Raw genomic sequence first — 21,484 nt, forward strand, 5'->3', positions numbered from 1 at the left:
ATTGAACTCAATCATGTGTCTGCCGAAAAATATTGAAGAGATTCACCAAGTTAAATTCACAAGAAAAAAGCCATACCTGCCTTTACGTTTAGAATGTGTTTCAAACACGGCTCAATACCTATTGTATCCTCACCCATCCCTTGTAGATTGTGAGTCCTCACGGGCAGAGTCCGCTCTCATTCTGTACCAATTGTGACTTGCATTAAGATTATTGTAATTGTTTTTTATTATGTATGCCCCTCCTCACATTTACAGCGCCATGGAATAAATGGTGCTATAATAATAAATAATAATAATAATAATAATGAGGGGCATAAGTTAGAGTGACTGAAGAGTGACTTTGTGGAAAGGGTATGTAGTTTAAGATGCAACCACGTCCACCAAAATTGCAACTAGATTTTGCACAAATTTTCACGAGAAGAAAGACAACTAATAAGTAATGTAATGCTGGATAAAAGTATCTAAGGATGCACCAAAATTTATCACCCAGCATGGGTCACTGTGACAAACCTGTATTTCGAAATAGCCTAGAAACAATCTGCCCAATTGTTGTGCATAAATCTTTGTTTAATTTAAACAATAGTTATAGTTAGAAAACAAAAAAGTTAAAAAAGATATCCAGTTCATTGAATTATTCTAGAAAAACTTGTCCCAAAATTGATAGTTTGGAGGTAAAGGCTTGGCTTGGGCAATGAAGAAGAGAGGTGCGCTTGCTGTTAGTTCTGTTCTGTGTTCTAGTAACAAATGGATCCCTTTGGTTCAGATAGTCAACTTTTTCTTTTCTGAACGTCTCAGTCTTTGGCTTTACAGAGAAGAATTCCTTCACTAGATCTTCTACCTCCCACTTTTCAGTATTGTCCTGTTTGCAGCAATGAAGTGCTGCTGGGTCAATTGGATGGGCTTCTGTATTAAACACATACCCACCAGCACCCACCACACATTCCCCATAGGGAGTCACTACCAAGTCAAATTCAGAACCATCACTGTGGATGAAGTTGTCCGGATCGAACAGCAGGTAGAGATATTTCATGGTCTCTGCTAAAAAGAAAGACTCCATTCGATTGTCCAGTTTATGATCTCGAACATCTTTGATCTAGAGGGGGGGAAAAAGTATTCCAATCATGAACAGTCTAGATTCTTACAATACTTCACAAGAGATTGCATGGGTATCCACAATGACAAGAATTTTCCCATATGATGGCTCATGCATTATTTAGCAGTAATGACTATACGGAGTCTGGCAGCCCCCATACACATTTTATATTAAACTATATTGCCAAATAGGAGACTTAGGGTACCGTCACACTATACGATTTGCCTACGATCACGACCAGCGATACGACCTGGCCGTGATCGTTGGTAAGTCGTAGTGTGGTCGCTGTAGAGCTGTCACACAGACAGCTCTCCAGCGACCAACAATGCCGAGGTCCCCGGGTAACCAGGGTAAACATCGGGTTACTAAGCGCAGGGCCGCGCTCAGTAACCCGATGTTTACCCTGGTTACCAGCGTAAAAAAAAAAACCAAACAGTACATACTTACATTCCGGTGTCTGTCCCTTGCCGTCTGCTTCCCGCACTCACTGACTGCCGGCCGTAAAGTGAAAGCACAGCACAGCGGTGACGTCACCGCTGTGCTGTGCTTTCACTTTACGGCCGGCAGTCAGTGAGTGCGGGAAGCAGACGGCAAGGGACCTGACGGACACCGGAATGTAAGTATGTACTGTTTTTTTTTTTTTACATTTACGCTGGTAACCAGGGTAAACATCGGGTTATTAAGCGTGGTCCTGCGCTTAGTAACCCTATGTTTACCCTGGTTACAAGCGAACGCATCGCTAGATCGGTGTCACACACACCGATCCAGCGATGACAGCGGGAGATCCAGCGACGAAAGAAAGTTCCAAACGATCTGCTACGACGTACGATTCTCAGCAGGGTCCCTGATCGCTGCTGCGTTTCAGACACAGCGATATCGTATGGATATCGCTGGAACGTCACGAATCGTACCGTCATAGCGACAAAAGTGCCACTGTGTGACGGTACCCTTAGACCTTATAGAAAGCAGCTTTAGTTTATTAATCCCTCTGTTCTGCTAAGAATAGCTAAAATCCCATATGCTAATTAAGGTTCCTCTTGCACCCTTGATGTGGCCAAGCAGCTCAATGCATTATTCCACCTCCAGATTTTGCATGCCTCCTCCTGCCTCTATGTGGATTGACAGCTCTGGATTGCCCATAACCAGCACTGTTTGAATATAAACAGCAGACCAGAGCTCAGCGCAGGGGCGCCAGAGCTCAGCGCAGGGGCGCCAGAGCTCAGCGCAGGGGCGCCAGAGCTCACTCAGCCCTCTCTCCTCTCTGCTGCAATCACTCACTACACATTAACAAGCAGATGTTCAGCAGGGAGGCATACTAATTAGCATACTGGATTAAAGGGATTTTCAGCAGAACAAAGGGACAAAATAATAAACGAAAAGTGTATTTTTCATAGAGGCTAAAGCACCTATGGTTGGGCTTCATAGAAGATAGGTAATTTCACAATTTACTGCAATACTAAAGCTTTGCATTATACAATACAAGTAATCAAAAAGTTCAAGTCCCCTAGGGGAACCTGAAGGAAAAAAGTTCACATTATTCTTTAAACAACAACCTGAAAAATATATATTTTTTCCAAATCCGAAAATAAATAAAAAAAAAACAAAAACAAAAAAACAACACACTAGCAATACTGGTATTACTGCATCCGTAACAGTCTGATTGATCAAAATACATAATTAACCCTGATCGTAAACCCTGTAAGAAAAAAAGAAAAATCAAAACGCCACCTAGAATTGCTTTTTTTTTTTTTTTTTTTTTAAATGTACCGGTCTCTAAAATTGCAGTAAAGTACAAAATTTGAATGTACCCAAAAATGGTGCCATTAAAAACTAGAGCTTGTAAGACACTTAAAAAGAAGCCCTCATACACCTCCATCAATAGAAAAATAAAAAAGGTGACAAAAAAAATGTTAATTTGACAAAAAAATGATTATTTTTAGGCCATGTGCACACGCTGCGGATTCCGTTGCGGAATTTTCCGCAGCGGATTTCATTAAATCCGCAGTGCAAAAAGTACTGCAGATTTATCGCGGTTTTTTGTGCGGTTTCCACTGCGGTTTTAGACACCTGCGGATTTTTAATATCGAGCAGGTGCCAAACCGCTGCGGATTCCGCACAAAGAATTGACATGCTGCGGAAAATAAACCGCAGCGTTCCCGCGCGTTTTTTTCCGCAGCATGTGCACAGCGGTTTTTGTTTTCCATAGGTTAACAGTGTACTGTACACCACATAGAAAACTGCTGCGGATCCGCAGCGTCAAAACCGCTGCGGATCCGCAGCAAAAACCGCAACGTGTGCACATACCCTTAAACCTGTACACATTGAATGCCATAAAAACATCCCCCCTAAATAATGTAATTCTGATTCCTTTTTTAGCATCATTTCTCCATATTTAGAATTTGCCAATTTTAATAATCTAACCATCAAAGAGGAACGGAGACCTGATGAAAATAATATACCGTATATACTCGAGTATAAGCCGACCCGAGTATAAGCCGACCCCCCTAATTTTGCCACAAAAAACTGGGAAAACTTCTTGACTCGAGTATAAGCCTAGGGTGGAAATGCAGCATTTACCGGTGAATTTCAAAAATAAAAATAGATCATTCTTGCCCCATAACTGTGCCATATAGTGCTCTGCACCGTTCATTATTGCCCCATAGCTGTGCCATTAAGTGCTCTGCACCGTTCATATTTCCCCATAGCTCTGCCATATAGTGCTCTGCACCGTTCATATTTCCCCATAGCTGTGCCATATAGTGCTCAGCACCGTTCATTATTGCCCCATAGCTGTGCCATATAGTGCTCTGCACCGTTCATTATTGCCCCATAGCTGTGCCCCATATAGTGCTCTGCACCGTTCATATTGCCCCATAGCTGTGCCATATAGTGCTCTGCACCGTTCATATTTCCCCATAGCTGTGCCATATAGTGCTCTGCACCGTTCATATTTCCCCATAGCTGTGCCATATAGTGCTCTGCACCGTTCATATTTCCCCATAGCTGTGCCATATAGTGCTCTGCACCGTTCATATTTCCCCATAGCTGTGCCATATAGTGCTCTGCACCGTTCATATTTCCCCATAGCTGTGCCATATAGTGCTCTGCACCGTTCATTATTGCCCCATAGCTCTGCCATATAGTGCTCTGCACCGTTCATATTTCCCCATAGCTGTGCCACATAGTGCTCTGCACGGTTCATATTTCCCCATAGCTGTGCCACATAGTGCTCTGCACCGTTCATATTTCCCCATAGCTGTGCCACAGTGCTCTGCACCGTTCATATTTCCCCATAGCTGTGCCACAGTGCTCTGCACCGTTCATATTTCCCCATAGATGCTCCACATAAATCTGTGCCATTGCTGCGGCAATAAAAAAAAAAAAAAGCCATACTCACCTTTCTTGCTTGCAGCTCCCAGCGTCCGGTCCCGGCGTCTCTCCGCTCTGACTGATCAGGCAGAGGGCGCCGCGCACACTATATGCGTCATCGCGCCCTCTGACCTGCACAGTCAGAGCGGAGAGACGCCGGGAAGATGGAGCGGCGCCCGGCGGCTGGAATGTGGACAGGTAAATATGCGATACTTACCTGGTCCCGGCGTCCGGCTCCTTCCCCCGTACAGCTGTCTTCGGTGCCGCAGCTTCTTCCTCTATCAGCGGTCACCGGCACCGCTGATTAGAGAAATGAATAGGTGGCTCCACCCCTATGGGAGGTGGAGCCGCTTATTCATTTCTCTAATGAGCAGTCCCACGTGACCGCTGAACAGGGGAAGAGCTGCAGCACCGAAGACCGTGGGACAGGCGGGGAGCGCCAGGATCGCTGGAAGCAGGTAAGTATGCCTCAGCGCCCTCACCCGCCGACCCTGCCACCCACCTTGACTCGAGTATAAGCCAAGAGGGGCACTTTCAGCCCAAAAATTTGGGCTGAAAATCTCGGCTTATAGTCGAGTATATACGGTACTTAAGGTGGTAGAGCCTTTTATTTTAAAAATGAACCTATATAAGAAAAATCATAGACTCGCTGCTTTTCCATACTGCCGGGCATGTTCCTTGCAGGTCTCCTCAGGTCCTCCTCTAGCAATTGGCTGCAGCGGTCACTTGCTGGCTAAGTTGGAAGAGGAAGCGAGATACGGGGGCAGGAGTATCTGAGGTGTCAGGAAAGGGACTATATGTTTTATTTTTCTTGATAATTTTCAAACTACTGGAGCCCACTTGTAAAATATATATATATATATATATATATATATATATATATATATATATATATATATATATATATATATATATATATATATATATATATATATACACACACACACACAATAAAACTAGTGGACAACCCTTTTAGTATGATGGTATAGGACTAGGAAAACATGGCTGCCTTTGAAGTAAGTGAAGTTGATTTGCAATACCACACACAACCTAAGGATGTGTGGCACTTTTTTTGGAAGAATGCAGCCATGTTTGACAGCCCCTGTCCATCAATAATCAATATGTAGAAAGTTAGGTTTCTGAAGGACGTACAGTGGCAAATCCGCAATCCACTCTACTTATTTTCTCTATGGATTCCATCGCATCCCTTCCCAGTTCCAGCAGTGTTGGGTCCTTGGTGGCTTTGTACAAATACATAGCGCTCTCGATCAGCTCTGGAACAGAACACAAGCACAGATCAATTTAACGAACTCACGCAAGAAATCAAACATTGGGTTTTAGTGACCTCCTTTTGCAGATAATCTGAACCTACCAGGCCGGAGTGGGTAGCCCTCTCGTTTGTCCACAGTATATCCTTGTGGAATATTGTAGAACTCTGGTAATCCGCCAAACTGTTTCCAGACTGTGTAATAATTGAGGAACGTTCTCATGGCATTTCCAATATCTCCTATCAAGCTCTAAGGAACAAAGATCATTAGAATCCTTAACTACAGATGTACTTATTGACAGTGCCGACCCAGCTACATGGCTATAAAGATGGTACAATGCTACCTTTTATTGATCTCAATGAAGAGCGTTAAGGCTACAGAAAAGCAGATATCATACCTGTAATCCAGGCCAAAAGGCTTCCAAAGACTGAAATATTGGCATAGAGACGGTGCCTTTATACATTTGCACCCAGACATACCAGTCGTCATACTTGGTATAGTTCTGGATCGCTTTGTTGTAATCTAAAGAAAGGACATGATTCATTACGAGATTACTCACTTTTCCCAATTCAGATAAACTCATGTGGGTGTGCGTGTTCATTTTGGAGGCGAGAAAAAAAAACAACAACAAGGACTGAACTTTTTATGTGAATAGTCAGGTGACCAATTAAAGGGAACCGGTCTGCATGTTTTTACATATGCAAAGCATGGTACAGTAATACCTTGTCTCACAAGTGCTTACAAACTTTCCCAGTTACGAGCGGACGATTATTTGATTTATGATGCGAGCCGACATCCGAGTTACGAGCGAGCAAGCGTACGCCACTCACCACGTGTTTATCCTGCCATAGAAGAAACTGTGTTGTTGCTGTTGCTTCGTTGTTCGAACATGAGTCCTAAAAAAAGGGAACTGCCCTGCCAGTTCTTTTGCCCTTGTGAATCGGCACTTTACCCTCTTTTGCTGCACCCAGGTTTTTGGTATTACCAACATTGCCATTTTCCTGGGGGGGGGTGGACCCTGTTCTTAGCACTGCATGCCTTTGACATGGGGCTGTACATATGATAATGGTTATTTTTTCAGAAAACAAAAAGGATTAAGTGAAATTTTTTTTCTTTTTACAGTACAATAGTTTATTACCATTTAATATTTGTCATGCTGTACATTACTGTATTTGTTATTAATAAAGTTAATTGTCTTATTTAAAAACACTCAACAACAAAACAAGTGCTTTGGTTTTGGGGGGGGCTGGAACAGATGAATAGCATTTCAATTAATTTTAATGAGGAAATTTAATTTGATATATGAGCAAATTGAATTAAAAGCTCGGTCACAGATGGAATTAAACTCATAAGTCAAGGTATTACTGTATGTCAATATAGCTGTGAAGATCGTGGACTTTATTGGAGAACAACTCAAAAATACATCCGTCAGGACATCAGGTCAAACATGAGGGTGCGGTATAGGAGCAGGACCGTGCTCCTATACCGCACCCTCATGTTTGACCTGATGTCCTGACGGATGTATTTTTGAGTTGTTCTCCAATAAAGTCCACGATCTTCACAGCTATATTGGGGTGAGTGCCGCATATTGTTCTCCTTTTTACATTTGGACTTGTTACTGAATACTTCGTATGCAGAGCACCAATACCCGGAGCTTTCGTGACGCCTGACATATCGCTGCCCATTAAGAGTCCTGCTTTTGGAACACGTTACTACTCTAGTGCCGTCCTGCTCTTCATTTGTTGATTACTGTATGTCTGTATAGGGGCTTGTTCCCTGTTACAAATAATACCTTTTTAGTTTATAGAGATCTCTTGTGTAAGTCATGAGAAATCTAGCCTATATGTAATGTGCAAATTAGGCTGAAAGTGCACTGGGCAATACTTCAATGGAATGAAAGACGCTGACCAAGTGCATGGACACACCCTCAGTGCACTTCCAGACTTATTTGCATATGGCTTCTACACTACAATTCTTATAACTGGCCCGTGTATGGCCGTAGGTTAGATTAAAATGTATAATTTAAAAAAAAAAGGAAAGAAAGAATTAGGTTAAAAACAAAAAGGATCAGGTTGCGTCCCTGCTGCTTACCTAGAAACATAGCCATCATCTGCTCATCCTGTAGTAGAATGGCTCCTTTCACAAGATATTCAAAATAAGAGTCAACACCTGCTCCGATCCCTGCATCTTGGGCCACCCATTTAGACGTCATTACATCTATGTGATTTCCTACCTAAAAGAGAAACACACACACACACAAAAATAAAAAAAAGCTAAAAACCACTTGCCTAAAGATTTGATTCAAAATTTCAAAACACCTTTCCCAGCTCTGTAGCTAAGGTAACTGTTATATGTGATCAGCTGCTAGTCAATACAGCAAAACATCTCCATAAGACCAATAAGCAAGACCAGGAATAGTAACATAGTAACATAGTAACATAGTTAGTAAGGCCGAAAAAAGACATTTGTCCATCCAGTTCAGCCTATATTCCATCATAATAAATACCCAGATCTACGTCCTTCTACAGAACCTAATAATTGTATGATACAATATTGTTCTGCTCCATGAAGACATCCAGGCCTCTCTTGAACCCCTCGACTGAGTTCGCCATCACCACCTCCTCAGGCAAGCAATTCCAGATTCTCACTGCCCTAACAGTAAAGAATCCTCTTCTATGTTGGTGGAAAAACCTTCTCTCCTCCAGACGCAAAGAATGCCCCCTTGTGCCCGTCACCTTCCTTGGTATAAACAGATCCTCAGCGAGATATTTGTATTGTCCCCTTATATACTTATACATGGTTATTAGATCGCCCCTCAGTCGTCTTTTTTCTAGACTAAATAATCCTAATTTCGCTAATCTATCTGGGTATTGTAGTTCTCCCATCCCCTTTATTAATTTTGTTGCCCTCCTTTGTACTCTCTCTAGTTCCATTATATCCTTCCTGAGCACCGGTGCCCAAAACTGGACACAGTACTCCATGTGCGGTCTAACTAGGGATTTGTACAGAGGCAGTATAATGCTCTCATCATGTGTATCCAGACCTCTTTTAATGCACCCCATGATCCTGTTTGCCTTGGCAGCTGCTGCCTGGCACTGGCTGCTCCAGGTAAGTTTATCATTAACTAGGATCCCCAAGTCCTTCTCCCTGTCAGATTTACCCAGTGGTTTCCCGTTCAGTGTGTAATGGTGATATTGATTCCCTCTTCCCATGTGTATAACCTTACATTTATCATTGTTAAACCTCATCTGCCACCTTTCAGCCCAAGTTTCCAACTTATCCAGATCCATCTGTAGCAGAATACTATCTTCTCTTGTATTAACTGCTTTACAGTTACAGTTAGGTCCAAAAATGTTTGGACAGTGACAGAATCTTCTCTCTATTTTTGAAACTGAAGTATAGACTTTCAGGTTTAGTTAAAAGGCTTGAACAAAAATATAGTTTAAGACTCTCAAACATATTTCTACAAAGACTCCTCATTTCAGGGGCTCAAACGTAATTGGACAAGTTAACTATTAAATATAATACTCATTTTTAATACTTTGTAGTGAATTTTTCTGATTCGCTTTGCCGCTTTCCTTATGTGCAGGCACTGCAGGACCTTAGGTATCCAGCAGTAATAATTTAGGTAAATAAAATAACACTTTCTCCTTACCAATCCAATCTCAGACCGACTCTCCCACAATCCATAGAGGGCCTGTCTTGCTACCTTTTCAAATTCTAGATCTCCTGTTAAGCGACTCAGTGTTGCAAACTCAATTATATAAGTTCCAACACCAGCTGTGCACGTCACTGGAGTCTCTGTAGGATTAACGCCTCTCAGGAGGTTGACTGTCCCATATGGCATTCCAGTCTGTGTATCAAAAGCTGCAAGGGAAAAAAAATGTGATCTAACGACATTTCATAATATATGTATATTGGAAAGGGATGAGTATAGCTAAGAATTATCATTAAAGGGAACCTGTCACCCCCAAAATCGATGGTGAGGTAAGCTCACCGGCATCAGGGGCTTATGTACAGCATTCAGGAATGCTGTAGATAAGCCCCCGATGTATCCTAAAAGATGAGAAAAAGGAGTTAGATTATACTCACCCAGGGGCGGTCCTGGTTCTGTTCTGGTCCGATGGGCGTCGCGGTCCGGTCCGGGGCCTCCCATCTTCATACGATGACGTCCTCTTCTTTGCTTCCTGACGCGGTTCCGGCGCAGGCGTACTTTATCTGTCCTGTTGAGGGCAGAGCAAAGTACTGCAGTGCGCAGGTGTCGGGAAAGGTCAGAGAGGCCCAGCGCCTGCGCACTGCAGTACTTTGCTCTGCCCTCAACAGGACAGATAAAGTACGCCTGCGCTGGAGCCGCAGCGTGAAGACCAGAAGAGGATGTCATCTGATGAAGATGGGAGGCGCCGGACCAGACCGTGACCCCATCAGACCAGAACAGAAACAGGACCACCCCTGGGTGAATATAATCTAACCTCTTTTTTCATCTTTCAGGATACATCGGGGGCTTATCTACAGCATTACAGAATGCTGTAGATAAGCCCCTGATGCCAGTGGGCTTAGTTCATCTTCGATTTTGGGGGTGACAGGATCCCTTTAATGAAATTCTGATATATAGAAGGATTAGGTGGTCACTTCCTATTCTCCACGAAAAGTACGCCCGGCTAGAAAGAGAGGCTACAGATGTGCACCCCTATTATAAGCACTTGTTTGAAAAGAAAGCAATTAAAAGGGGTTTTCTGGGAAATCGGCAAGTTGTGCCATCTATTTCAGCTCAGCCACTGAGCTCATCGATTGGCTGCAGCGGTGCTGTGCACTGCAGTTATGACGTCGTGACTGCAGCCTGTATACAAAGACTGGAGATGTGTAGGAGAAGCATCACTGGAGCAGCAGATAAACAGCTTGCTTTATTATTTTAACTAAGTGCATGTCATTAAGCTGAAGAAACTTATTGCCTTTAATAGGGAATTTCTGTACAATATATGGACTTAAGTGAATCCTAAATGTAAAGAGCGGTCTCACCTGGCAGAGAAAATATAGTTTTCATTGTGGCCAATCAAATCAATCCACCAACTAGTAAAGAAGTAGGGATTTCTCTGTAAATATGTATCCCAGATAGGACATATTTGATCTCATTAGAATGCTCACGTTAATCCGAGATGAATGCTGGGTTTGTTATGACTATGACATGTTTTGTAGCGAAGTTATATAAAGTAGATAGATCTAAGGTTGCAGTACTCAGAATGTAGAGAGAGGAGGGTCTGGATAAGCCAGCCTTTCTGTGATGTCACTAGCTGCAGGTCTTAAGTTTGTGGCAGGCTCTCAGCTCAGTCGTCTTCTTCTTCTTGCTTGCTTCTTCTGGAAAGCCCTGCGCACGTCCAATGAGCTGGGACGTATGGTTGCCTGCCATGCTTTGAACATGTGAGTGTTACCTTTTCTCATTTAATCCCTGTTTATTTTATAATTACCCTTGTACATATTTGCAATTGTCTCATTTATAACATCTTTATAAAATATTTTTGATAAAGCACTGCCTAATTTTTATGGGATATAATATTTAATATTAGTTCATTCTCCATGCTCTAAACGTACCCTAAGTCTTCTGAAGGGAAATACGCTACTGTTGTGTTGGGTTAGCTTCGGACCCGTTTAATCGAAGCTGGTGGCAGTGATACCGTGCAGGCTTTTGGGGTGATGTTGTAGCAACTGCGGCGTTGATAATTATTGTTCCTGCCTGAGTGGGAGTAGTTATCGCGTCGCTGCAGCGTGCCCAATAGCCAGTACATAGCAGGCAGCCTGTCTGGCGACTAATTACCCCAGGTGCAGTACCAAATCTGACCTGAGAGTAAGGGGGGGCGCCAGAGAGCTGCAAGTGTTGAGTGGAACTGTAAGCGGGATATACATAAATCCCTGCAGTTCGTGGTATATTGAAAAGCAGTGGGATACCTAAGATAAGCCCCTGCTGTAAACTAAGAGGTCAATAGCCTTGTGTGTGTTTTTTCATCACATTGTTAGCAGTGGAGGGATAACTAAGATAAGCCCCCTGCACATGTGATAGCTGTCTGTTGGCCCAAAGTCACCCCGACCCGTGACGTAGGGGTGACGGTCACGGTGTGAATCGTGACAAATTGGTAGCAGCGGTCAGGGGATTCCTGACACAAGGGCTCAGTGCAAAGCTACGACCCCTGAATTTACATTTTGGGGGCTTAGCCCAACTTCTGATTGACACGGTTTTCCCACACTCAGACTGTTAGGATTGCTACTTCCAATAGGTGGCACAAGAGTTCTATTCCCAGAAAAGCATTGCAAGGCTTAAGTGTCCTCACCCAAGCATGTCAGGCTTGACATGTCACTCTCCCCAAGGAGAAAGGTTACTACTTGGATCCTGATCAGACACCTCTCACACAGCCAAACCAGCTTTCACACTTTGCAATGGCAAAGGGCAGTACCCCGACACACCGTGTCTGCAAATTGAGATTTTGGTTTTGGCTTTTATCCTAAGTTAAGTGGCAAGACTCGTTAGAGGGTCGATATTGACTGTTAGGATTGCTACTTCCAATAGGTGGCACTAGAGTTCTAGTCCTCTTCCTCTCTGGAGAAACAAATTGCATGTGTGGGCGGGGACGCCGCACATGCACACATTGCGGGCGGGGACGCCGCACATGCACACATTGCGGGCGGGGACGCCGCACATGCACGCATTGCGGGCGGGGACGCCGCACATGCACGCATTGCGGGCGGGGACGCCGCACATGCACGCATTGCGGGCGGGGACGCCGCACATGCACGCATTGCGGGCGGGGACGCCGCACATGCACGCATTGCGGGCGGGGACGCCGCACATGCACGCATTGCGGGCGGGGACGCCGCACATGCACGCATTGCGGGCGGGGACACTGCACATGCACGCATTGTGGGCGGGGACGTTCTCTTCCCTGGGTCCTCTCTACAGTCACCTCTCTCTATACTGATACACCAGGAAATGTAGTGAGCGGGGGTCGCAGACAGGAGCTAAGGAGCAGAGCTGCCTGTGTGTGCATGGCCAGTGTTCAATCAATGTGATTGTGTGCGCGCACGCACGATGAGTTCAGGTAGTGCTTGCGCTGGGCAAGTGAGCACTGTTAATCAGAAGCACAAGAGGGTCCCAAGCTGCAAATACTGGGGGCACAGTAACCCACCATAGGCTCATTACAGAGCTAGTATGATTTTTATAGGGGCTATGTTACTGTATAGATGGTTTTATATGCGTTTTGGAGGGGCAGTCTCCCTTTGACATATAATTTGAATGTTGCTTGAGAAAGATCTTTTGGATCGAAACGTTGCCATAAATGTGATTTTTTTTTTCGCCAACGTTTGAGGTGCTGTTTTTTCTACTTGGTATGAACTTTTTTCCGGGATGAACTCCCTGGTTGTGACGTGCGTCTTAGTGTCCTGTACGACCCTGGCTATATGAAATGCGGCTTAACTTATTTTTAATTGATATAATTTGAATGGGTCTGCTAGAGCTCACATTTGTTAGCAGCTTCGGCCTCTGGATCAGAGGGTGCTCCTGAAGAGGAGACACCTCCCTCTATAAAAGGGTTGTTCCGACGAAATAATCCTTTTACCGAAAACTTATTTTCTTGATCTCTTTACCTGGAAGAAGTTTCCTGGCGGCATCTTCTGCCATTCGCAGTAAAGGGCCAGAACATGGCCATCCAGGTTCCAGCTCAAGACCAGCTTTCTTTGACAGGAGATGAGCAGACAGAAGCCCCCCTACCACTGAAATGGAAATAATCTAAATTATAGCATGAATTATCGCCCACAAAAAGTGACATGACATGCTGTGATATTACACAATTATATTCATCTGTGTAGCAAAGTGAAGCATAAAAGATAACCTAAGGCAATAGATCAATGGCCACCCAGTGGCGACATCTCTGCTGGATACTCATCTCAGCTTTATAATGGACTATGAAAATACAGAGAGTAGAACGGCACTAGAGTAGAACGGCACTAGAGTAGAACGTCTCCAAGCAGTCAGGACTATTAGCGGACAGCTGTGTATACAGGCGCCACAATCAGTATGGGAACCGGTGCTCTGCATAAATGTCCAACAAGAAATCCATCAACAGCAGAGAAGAAGAAAATATGCGGCACTCACCCTGGGATAACTATGAAGATTGTGGTCTTTATTGGAGAAATAAAGACCACAATCTTCACAGTTATCCCGGGGTGAGTGCCGCATATTTTCTTCTTCTCTGCTGTTGATGGATTTTATAATGGACTAGCCGAGTCCGGCATTGCCCGGGCATAGTAACTAACTGTGGATAGTAATAGCACCTCACTTTTCATTTTGACCTCACGTCTGTCATTTTCCCCTCGGTATATACCTGTGTGTCCTCTCCTCCTGTATACAGCATATACCTGCATGTCCTCTCCTCCTGTATACAGCATATACCTGCATGCCCTCTCCTCCTGTATACAGCATATACCTGCATGCCCTCTCCTCCTGTATATACCTGGGTGTCATCCCCTCCTGTATATAGCATATATCTGCGTGTCATCTCCTCCTGTATACAGCATATACCTGTGTCATCTCCCCTGTATATAGTATGTACCTGTGTCATCTCAGCCTGTATATAGCATATACCTGTGTCATCTCATCCTGTATATAGCATATACCTGCGTGTCATCCCCTCCTGTATATAGCATATACCTGCGTGTCATCTCCCCTGTATATAGTATATACCTGTCTGTCATCTCATCCTGTATATAGCATATATCTGTGTGTCATCTGCTCCTGTATATAGTATATACCTGTCTGTCATCTCCCCTGTATATAGTATATATCTGCGTGTCATCTGCTCCTGTATATAGTATATACCTGTCTGTCATCTCCCCTGTATATAGTATATATCTGCGTGTCATCCCCTCTCCTGTATAGTATATACCTGCATGTCATCCCCTCTCCTATATATAGTATACACCATGTTCCAAATTATGCAAATTATATTTTTCTCGGATTTTCCTAAATGGTCGGTGCAAATGACACTCAGTCTAATAAAAGTCATCACCCGTTAGAGTATACATCGAATTTTATTGAAGAAACCTCCCTATGATAACAGTATAATCTCAAAAATGAATAAAAACTCAAAATGCACTGTTCCAAATTATTTGGCACAGTAGAATTTATAAGTATTTGATATGTTTTAACCCCTTTCTGACCTCAGATGGGATAGTACGTACGAGGTGAGATCCCCTGCTTTGATATGGGCTCTGGCGGTGAGCCCACATCAAAGCCGTGACATGTCAGCTGTTTTGAACAGCTGACATGTGCGCGCAATAGCAGCGAATGGAATCGCGATCCGCCCTCCGCTATTAACTAGTTAAATGCCGCTGTCAAACGCTGACAGTGGCATTTAACTACTGCTTCCGGCCACGCAGCCAGAAATGCTCGCATTGCCGACCCCGTCACATGATCAGGGGTCAGCAATGCGTCAGGATAGTAACCATAGACATCCTTGAGACCTCTATGGTTACTGATGCCTGTTTGCTGTGAGCGCCACCCTGTTGTCGGCGCTCACAGCAAGCTTGTAATTCAGCTGCATAGGAGCGATCCGATGATCGCGCCTATGTAGCTAAGCCAATCCAGTTGTGCCAGCTTCTAGCCTCCCATGGAGGCTATTGAAGCATGGCAAAAAAAAAAAAAAAAAAATTATATATATATATATATATATATATATATATATATATATATATATATATATATATATATATATATATATATATATATATATATATATATATATATATATATATATATTTTCGAGTATAAGCCGACCCCCCTAATTTTGCCACAAAAAAACTGGGAAAACCTATTGTCTCGAGTATAAGCCTAGGGTGGAAATGCAGCATTTACCGGTGAATTTCAAAAACAAAAATAGATCATTATTGCCCCATAGCTGTGCCATATAGTGCTCTGCACTGTTCATATTGCCCCATAGCTGTGCCATATAGTGCTCTGCACTGTTCATATTCCCCCTTGGCTGTGTCCCATACAGTGCTCTGCACTGTTCATATTCCCCCTTGGCTGTGCCCCCATAGATGCTCTGCAGCGTTCATATTCCCCCTTGGCTGTGCCCCATATAGTGCTCTGCAGCATTCATATTCCCCCTTGGCTGTGCCCCCATAGATGCTCTGCAGCGTTCATATTCCCCCTTGGCTGTGCCCCCATAGATGCTCTGCAGCGTTCATATTCCCCCTTGGCTGTGCCCCCATAGATGCTCTGCAGCGTTCATATTCCCCCTTGGCTGTGCCCCCATAGATGCTCTGCAGCGTTCATATTCCCCCTTGGCTGTGCCCCCATAGATGCTCTGCAGCGTTCATATTCCCCCTTGGCTGTGCCCCCATAGATGCTCTGCAGCGTTCATATTCCCCCTTGGCTGTGCCCCCATAGATGCTCTGCAGCGTTCATATTCCCCCTTGGCTGTGCCCCCATAGATGCTCTGCAGCGTTCATATTCCCCCTTGGCTGTGCCCCATATAGTGCTCTGCACCGTTCATATTTCCCCATAGATGCTCCACATAAATCTGTGCCATGGCCGCTGCAATAAAAAAAAAAAACACGCCATACTCACCTCTCTTGCTTGCAGCTCCCAGCGTCCGGTCCCGGCGTCTCTCTGCTCTGACTGATCAGGCAGAGGGCGCCGCGCACACTATATGCGTCATCGCGCCCTCTGACCTGCACAGTCAGAGCGGAGCGACGCAGGGAAGATGGAGCGGCGCCCGGCGGCTGGAACGTGGACAGGTGAATATTACATACTTACCTGGTCCCGGCGTCCGGCTCCCTCTGCCTGTCACAGCTGTCTTCGGTGCTGCAGCCTCTTCCTGTCAGCGGTCACCGGCACCGCTGATTAGAGAAATGAATTGGCGGCTCCACCCCTATGGGAGGTGGAGCCGCCTATTCATTTTTCTAATGAGCGGTCCCACGTGACCGCTGAAGAGGGGAAGAAGCTGCAGCACAGAAGACCGTGGGACGGCAGGGACAGCGCGAGGATCGCTAGGACTAGGTAAGTATACCTCAGCGCCCTCACCCGCCGACCCCACCGCTACCGTGACTCGAGTATAAGCCGAGAGGGGCACTTTCAGCCCCAAAATCTCGGCTTATACTCGAGTATATACGGGGTGTGTGTGTGTGTGTGTGTGTGTGTGTGTGTGTGTGTGTGTGTGTGTGTGTGTGTGTGTGTGTGTGTGTGTGTGTGTGTGTGTGTATATATATATATATATATATATATATATATATATATATATATATATATATATATATAAATAAATCACCCCCCTTTCGCCCCATTTCAAAATAAAATTACACATATTTGGTATCGCCGCGTTCAGAATCGCCCTATCAATAAAAAAAAAAAGGATTAACCTGATCACTAAACAGCGTAGCGAAAAAAAGTTTGTAACGCCAAAATTACGTTTTTTTTTGGTCGCTCTGACATTGCATTAAAATGCAATAACGGGCGATCAAAAGACCGTATCTGCACCAAAATGGTATCACTAAAAACGTCAGCTTGGCACGCAAAAAATAAGCCCTCACCCGACCCCAGATCACGAAAAATGGAGACGCTACAGGTATCGGAAAATGGCGCAATTTTTTTAAGCAAAGTTTGTAATTTTTTTCACCACTTAAGATAAAAAATAACCTAGATGTGTTTGGTGTCTATGAACTCGTAATGACCTGGAGAATCATAATGGCAGTTTTAGCATTTAGTGAACCTAGCAAAAAAAGCTAAACAAAAACACGCATGGGATTGCACTTTTTTTGCAATTTCACCGCACTTGGAATTTTTTTCCCATTTTCTATTACTCTATTACACGTCATGGTAAAACCAATGATGTCGTTCAAAAGTACAACTCGTCCTGCAAAAAATAAGCCCTCACATGGCCATATTGACAGAAAAATAAAGTTATGGCTCTGGGAAGGAGGGGAGTGAAAAATGAACACGGAAAAACCCAAGGTCATGAAGGGGTTAAAGAACTGAAAATGCTCATTTGTGGAATTTGTAGCATTAGGAGGTCACATTCACTGAACAAAAAATCTATTTAACTCCAAATCCTAACAGGCCAAGTTACATGTTAATATAGGACCCCTTCTTTGCTATCACCTTCACAATTCTTGCATCCATTGAACTTGTGAGTTTTTGGAGAGTTTCTTGTATTTCTTTGCATGAAGTCAGAATCGCCTCCCAGAGCTGCTGTTTTGATGTGAACTGCCTCCCACCCTCATAGATCTTTTGCGTGATGATACTCCAAGGCCATGTGAACACGTTGCAGATTAGGCTTAGGAATTTTTGGTGCAGATTCTGCATCTCTTGGCAGAAAAAGCAGGTGTGGATTTGACGCGTTATTTTTTGTGCGGATTTGCTGTGTTTTTTACCCCTGCGGATTTCTATAATGAAAGAGTACAAAACGCTGCAGATCCGCATTTTTTTATCATTGATTTACATTGTACTGTAAATCACTTGCGGACCTGCAGCGTTTCTGCACCTCAAAAAACGCTGTGGATCTGCAGGAAATACGCAACGTGTGCACATACCCCAAAGGTTATCTATATAGGGTTGAAGTCAGGGGAAGATGTTGGCCACACCATGAGTTTTTCTCCTTTTATGCCCATAGCAGCCAATGACTCAGAGGTATTCTTTGCAGCATGAGATGGTGCATTGTCATGCATGATGATGATTTTGCTCCTGAAGGCACGTTTCTGCTTTTTATACCATGGAAGAAAGTTGTCAGTCAGAAACTCTATATACTTTGCAAAGGTCATTTTCACACCTTCAGGAACCTTAAAGGGCCCTACCAGCTGTTTCCCCATGATTCCGGACCAAAACCTGACTCCTCCACCTCCTTGCCGACGTTGCAGCCTTGTTGGAACATGGTGGCAATCCACCAACCATCCACTACTCCATCCATCTGGACCATCCAGGGTTGCTCGACACTCATCAGTAAACAAAAGTGTTAAATTAGTCTTCATGTATGTCTGGGCCCCCTGCAACTGTTTCTGGTTTTGAACAATGTTTAGGTGTTTAGGGGTAGCCAAATAGTAGGTTTATGCACCACAGCAAGCCTTTGAATGATCCTACACCTTGAGGTTCGAGGGACTCCAGAGGCACCAGCAGCTTCAAATAACTGTTTGCCTCTTTGCAATGGTATTTTGGCAGCTGCTCTCTTAATCCAATGAATTTGTCTGGCAGAAACCTTCCTCATTATGCCTTTATCTGCATGAACTTTGTCTGTGCTCTTTTTCAGTCACAAATCTCTTCACAGTATGATGATCACTCTTAAGTATTCGGGAAATATCTATTATTTTCATATTTTGTCCAAGGCATTGCACTATAACGCTTTTCAGCAGCAGAGATCCATTTTATTTCCCATATTGCTTGAAACCTGTGGCCTGCTTAATTATGTGGAACATCATTTTTACGTAGTTTTCCTTTAATTAGAATCACCTGGAAAACTAATTATCACATGTGTTTAAGATTGATTTCAGTGATCCATTGAGCCCTGAGACACAATACCATCCACAAGTTTATTTGAAAAACAAATCAGTTAAACTTTTATGACACTTAACTCCAATTTGCATAATAATTTGGAACACAGTATATACCTGTGTGTCATCTCCTTCTGTATACAGTATATATCTGTATGTCATCTCCTCCTGTATATAGTATATACCTGTATGTCATCTCCTCCTGTATATACCTGTATATCATGTCCGCCTATATATAGTAAATACCTGCGTGTCATCTCTTCTTGTATTAGACCTCGTTCACACGTTATTTGGTCAGTATTTTTACTTCAGTATTTGTAAGCTAAAACTTGGAGTAAAACAATCAGAGGAAAAGTATTAGAATCATGTCCCCACTTCTGTATTTTACTCCCACTCGAGGTTTTGGCTTATAAATTCTGAGGTAAAATACTGACCAAATACTGATAGTGTGATTGTGGCCTTACACACAGCATCCACCTGCAGCGCCTCACTCTTCTCTATACACAGCCTCATACTGCAGCAGCACCGCACTTCTCTTATTTTCCCCCTGACATCTCTAACTTTGCCCCGCACATCTCTATCCATGAGGCTCCTCCCTTTCCATTGACGTCATGCCTCACAGGAGCAACTCCATTCTAGACACGAAGGAGCTGGATGTGGCCTATGCCTGCTATGTGGAGTGGGCAGGGCTCGATACACACACACATATACTGGAGTAAAAAGATGATAATTCGGATAAAATAATTGAAATAAAACAAAAGTTGAACCTCGGATGTTGGTCTCAAACACTGAAGCGTTGACGTCGATATCAAAATCCACAGTGTCCTGTAGGACATTCACTACTCTCTGGAACTCAGAGCTGTTCCCAATAATCTGTAATGTCCAAACCAGAAAAAGACATACTCACACACCGATCTACAAGATGAGAATTTGTGACAGATTGACAAATATTGCTCATAATAATAACAACTGAAAAGGCTGTAGTGTGTGCAGCAACAATGTACAATACATTACAGTGACAGGGCGAGAAGCATCACTGACCCAAGCGTCACCATACAGTTTGCTGCCGCTACGGCGTAATCCCAATTTGGGTGAAGTATCAAAGTTAAAGGCTTTGTGCACACGTTGCGGATTAGGCTTAGGAATTTCTGGTGCGGATTCTAGCAGAAAACGCACCTGCGGATTTGTCGCTTTTTTTGCTGCGGTTTTCTTGCGGATTTGCTGCGGTTTTTACCCCTGCGGTTTTCTATAATGGAATGGGTACAAAACCGCTGCAGATTCACAAAAAAGTAGTGACATGCTACTTCTTTTAACCCCTTCATGACCCAGCCTATTTTGACCTTAAAGACCTTGCCGTTTTTTGCAATTCTGACCAGTGTCCCTTTATGAGGTAATAACTCAGGAACGCTTCAACGGATCCTAGCGGTTCTGAGATTGTTTTTTCGTGACATATTGGGCTTCATGTTAGTGGTAAATTTAGGTCAATAAATTCTGCGTTTATTTGTGATAAAAACGGAAATTTGGCGAAAATTTTGAAAATTTTGCAATTTTCACATTTTGAATTTTTATTCTGTTAAACCAGAGAGATATGTGACACAAAATAGTTAATAAATAACATTTCCCACATGTTTACTTTACATCAGCACAATTTTGGAAACGAAATTTTTTTTTGTTAGGAAGTTATAAGGGTTAAAATTTGACCAGCGATTTGTCATTTTTACAACGAAATTTACAAAACCATTTTTTTTAGGGACCACCTCACATTTGAAGTCAGTTTGAGGGGTCTATATGGCTGAAAATACCCAAAAGTGACACCATTCTAAAAACTGCACCCCTCAAGGTACTCAAAACCACATTCAAGAAGTTTATTAACCCTTCAGGTGCTTCACAGCAGCAGAAGCAACATGGAAAGAAAAAATGAACATTTAACTTTTTAGTCACAAAAATTATCTTTTAGCAACAATTTTTTTATTTTCCCAATGGTAAAAGGAGAAACTGAACCACGAAAGTTGTTGTCCAATTTGTCCTGAGTACGCTGATACCTCATATGTGGGGGTAAACCACTGTTTGGGCGCACGGCAGGGCTTGGAAGGGAAGGAGCGCCATTTGACTTTTTGAATCAAAAATTGGCTCCACTCTTTAGCGGACACCATGTCACGTTTGGAAAGCCCCCGTGTGCCTAAAAATTGGAGCTCCCCCACAAGTGACCCCATTTTGGAAACTAGACATC

At 43.5% G+C, this 21,484-nt stretch overlaps 1 protein-coding gene across 1 annotated transcript in view; it reads right to left on the minus strand.

Annotated features, from left to right (window-relative positions):
• Nucleotides 1–546: 546 nt before the first annotated feature.
• EDEM2 (ER degradation enhancing alpha-mannosidase like protein 2) overlaps nt 547–21,484 on the minus strand; it is a 46,090-nt gene continuing 25,152 nt past the window's right edge. Inside the window, exons 4-11 of the mRNA XM_069752137.1 lie at nt 20,022–20,127; nt 13,360–13,485; nt 9,386–9,597; nt 7,822–7,963; nt 6,128–6,252; nt 5,835–5,979; nt 5,615–5,736; nt 547–1,093 (exon numbers count right to left, since the gene is read on the minus strand). Coding sequence (XP_069608238.1) covers nt 632–1,093; nt 5,615–5,736; nt 5,835–5,979; nt 6,128–6,252; nt 7,822–7,963; nt 9,386–9,597; nt 13,360–13,485; nt 20,022–20,127 — 1,440 coding nt within the window. The 3' untranslated portion in view covers nt 547–631. The remainder of the gene's footprint in view (nt 1,094–5,614; nt 5,737–5,834; nt 5,980–6,127; nt 6,253–7,821; nt 7,964–9,385; nt 9,598–13,359; nt 13,486–20,021; nt 20,128–21,484) is intronic.

This window comes from Ranitomeya imitator, chromosome 2, assembly GCF_032444005.1.
Source record: "Ranitomeya imitator isolate aRanImi1 chromosome 2, aRanImi1.pri, whole genome shotgun sequence".
Lineage (NCBI taxonomy): Eukaryota > Metazoa > Chordata > Amphibia > Anura > Dendrobatidae > Ranitomeya > Ranitomeya imitator.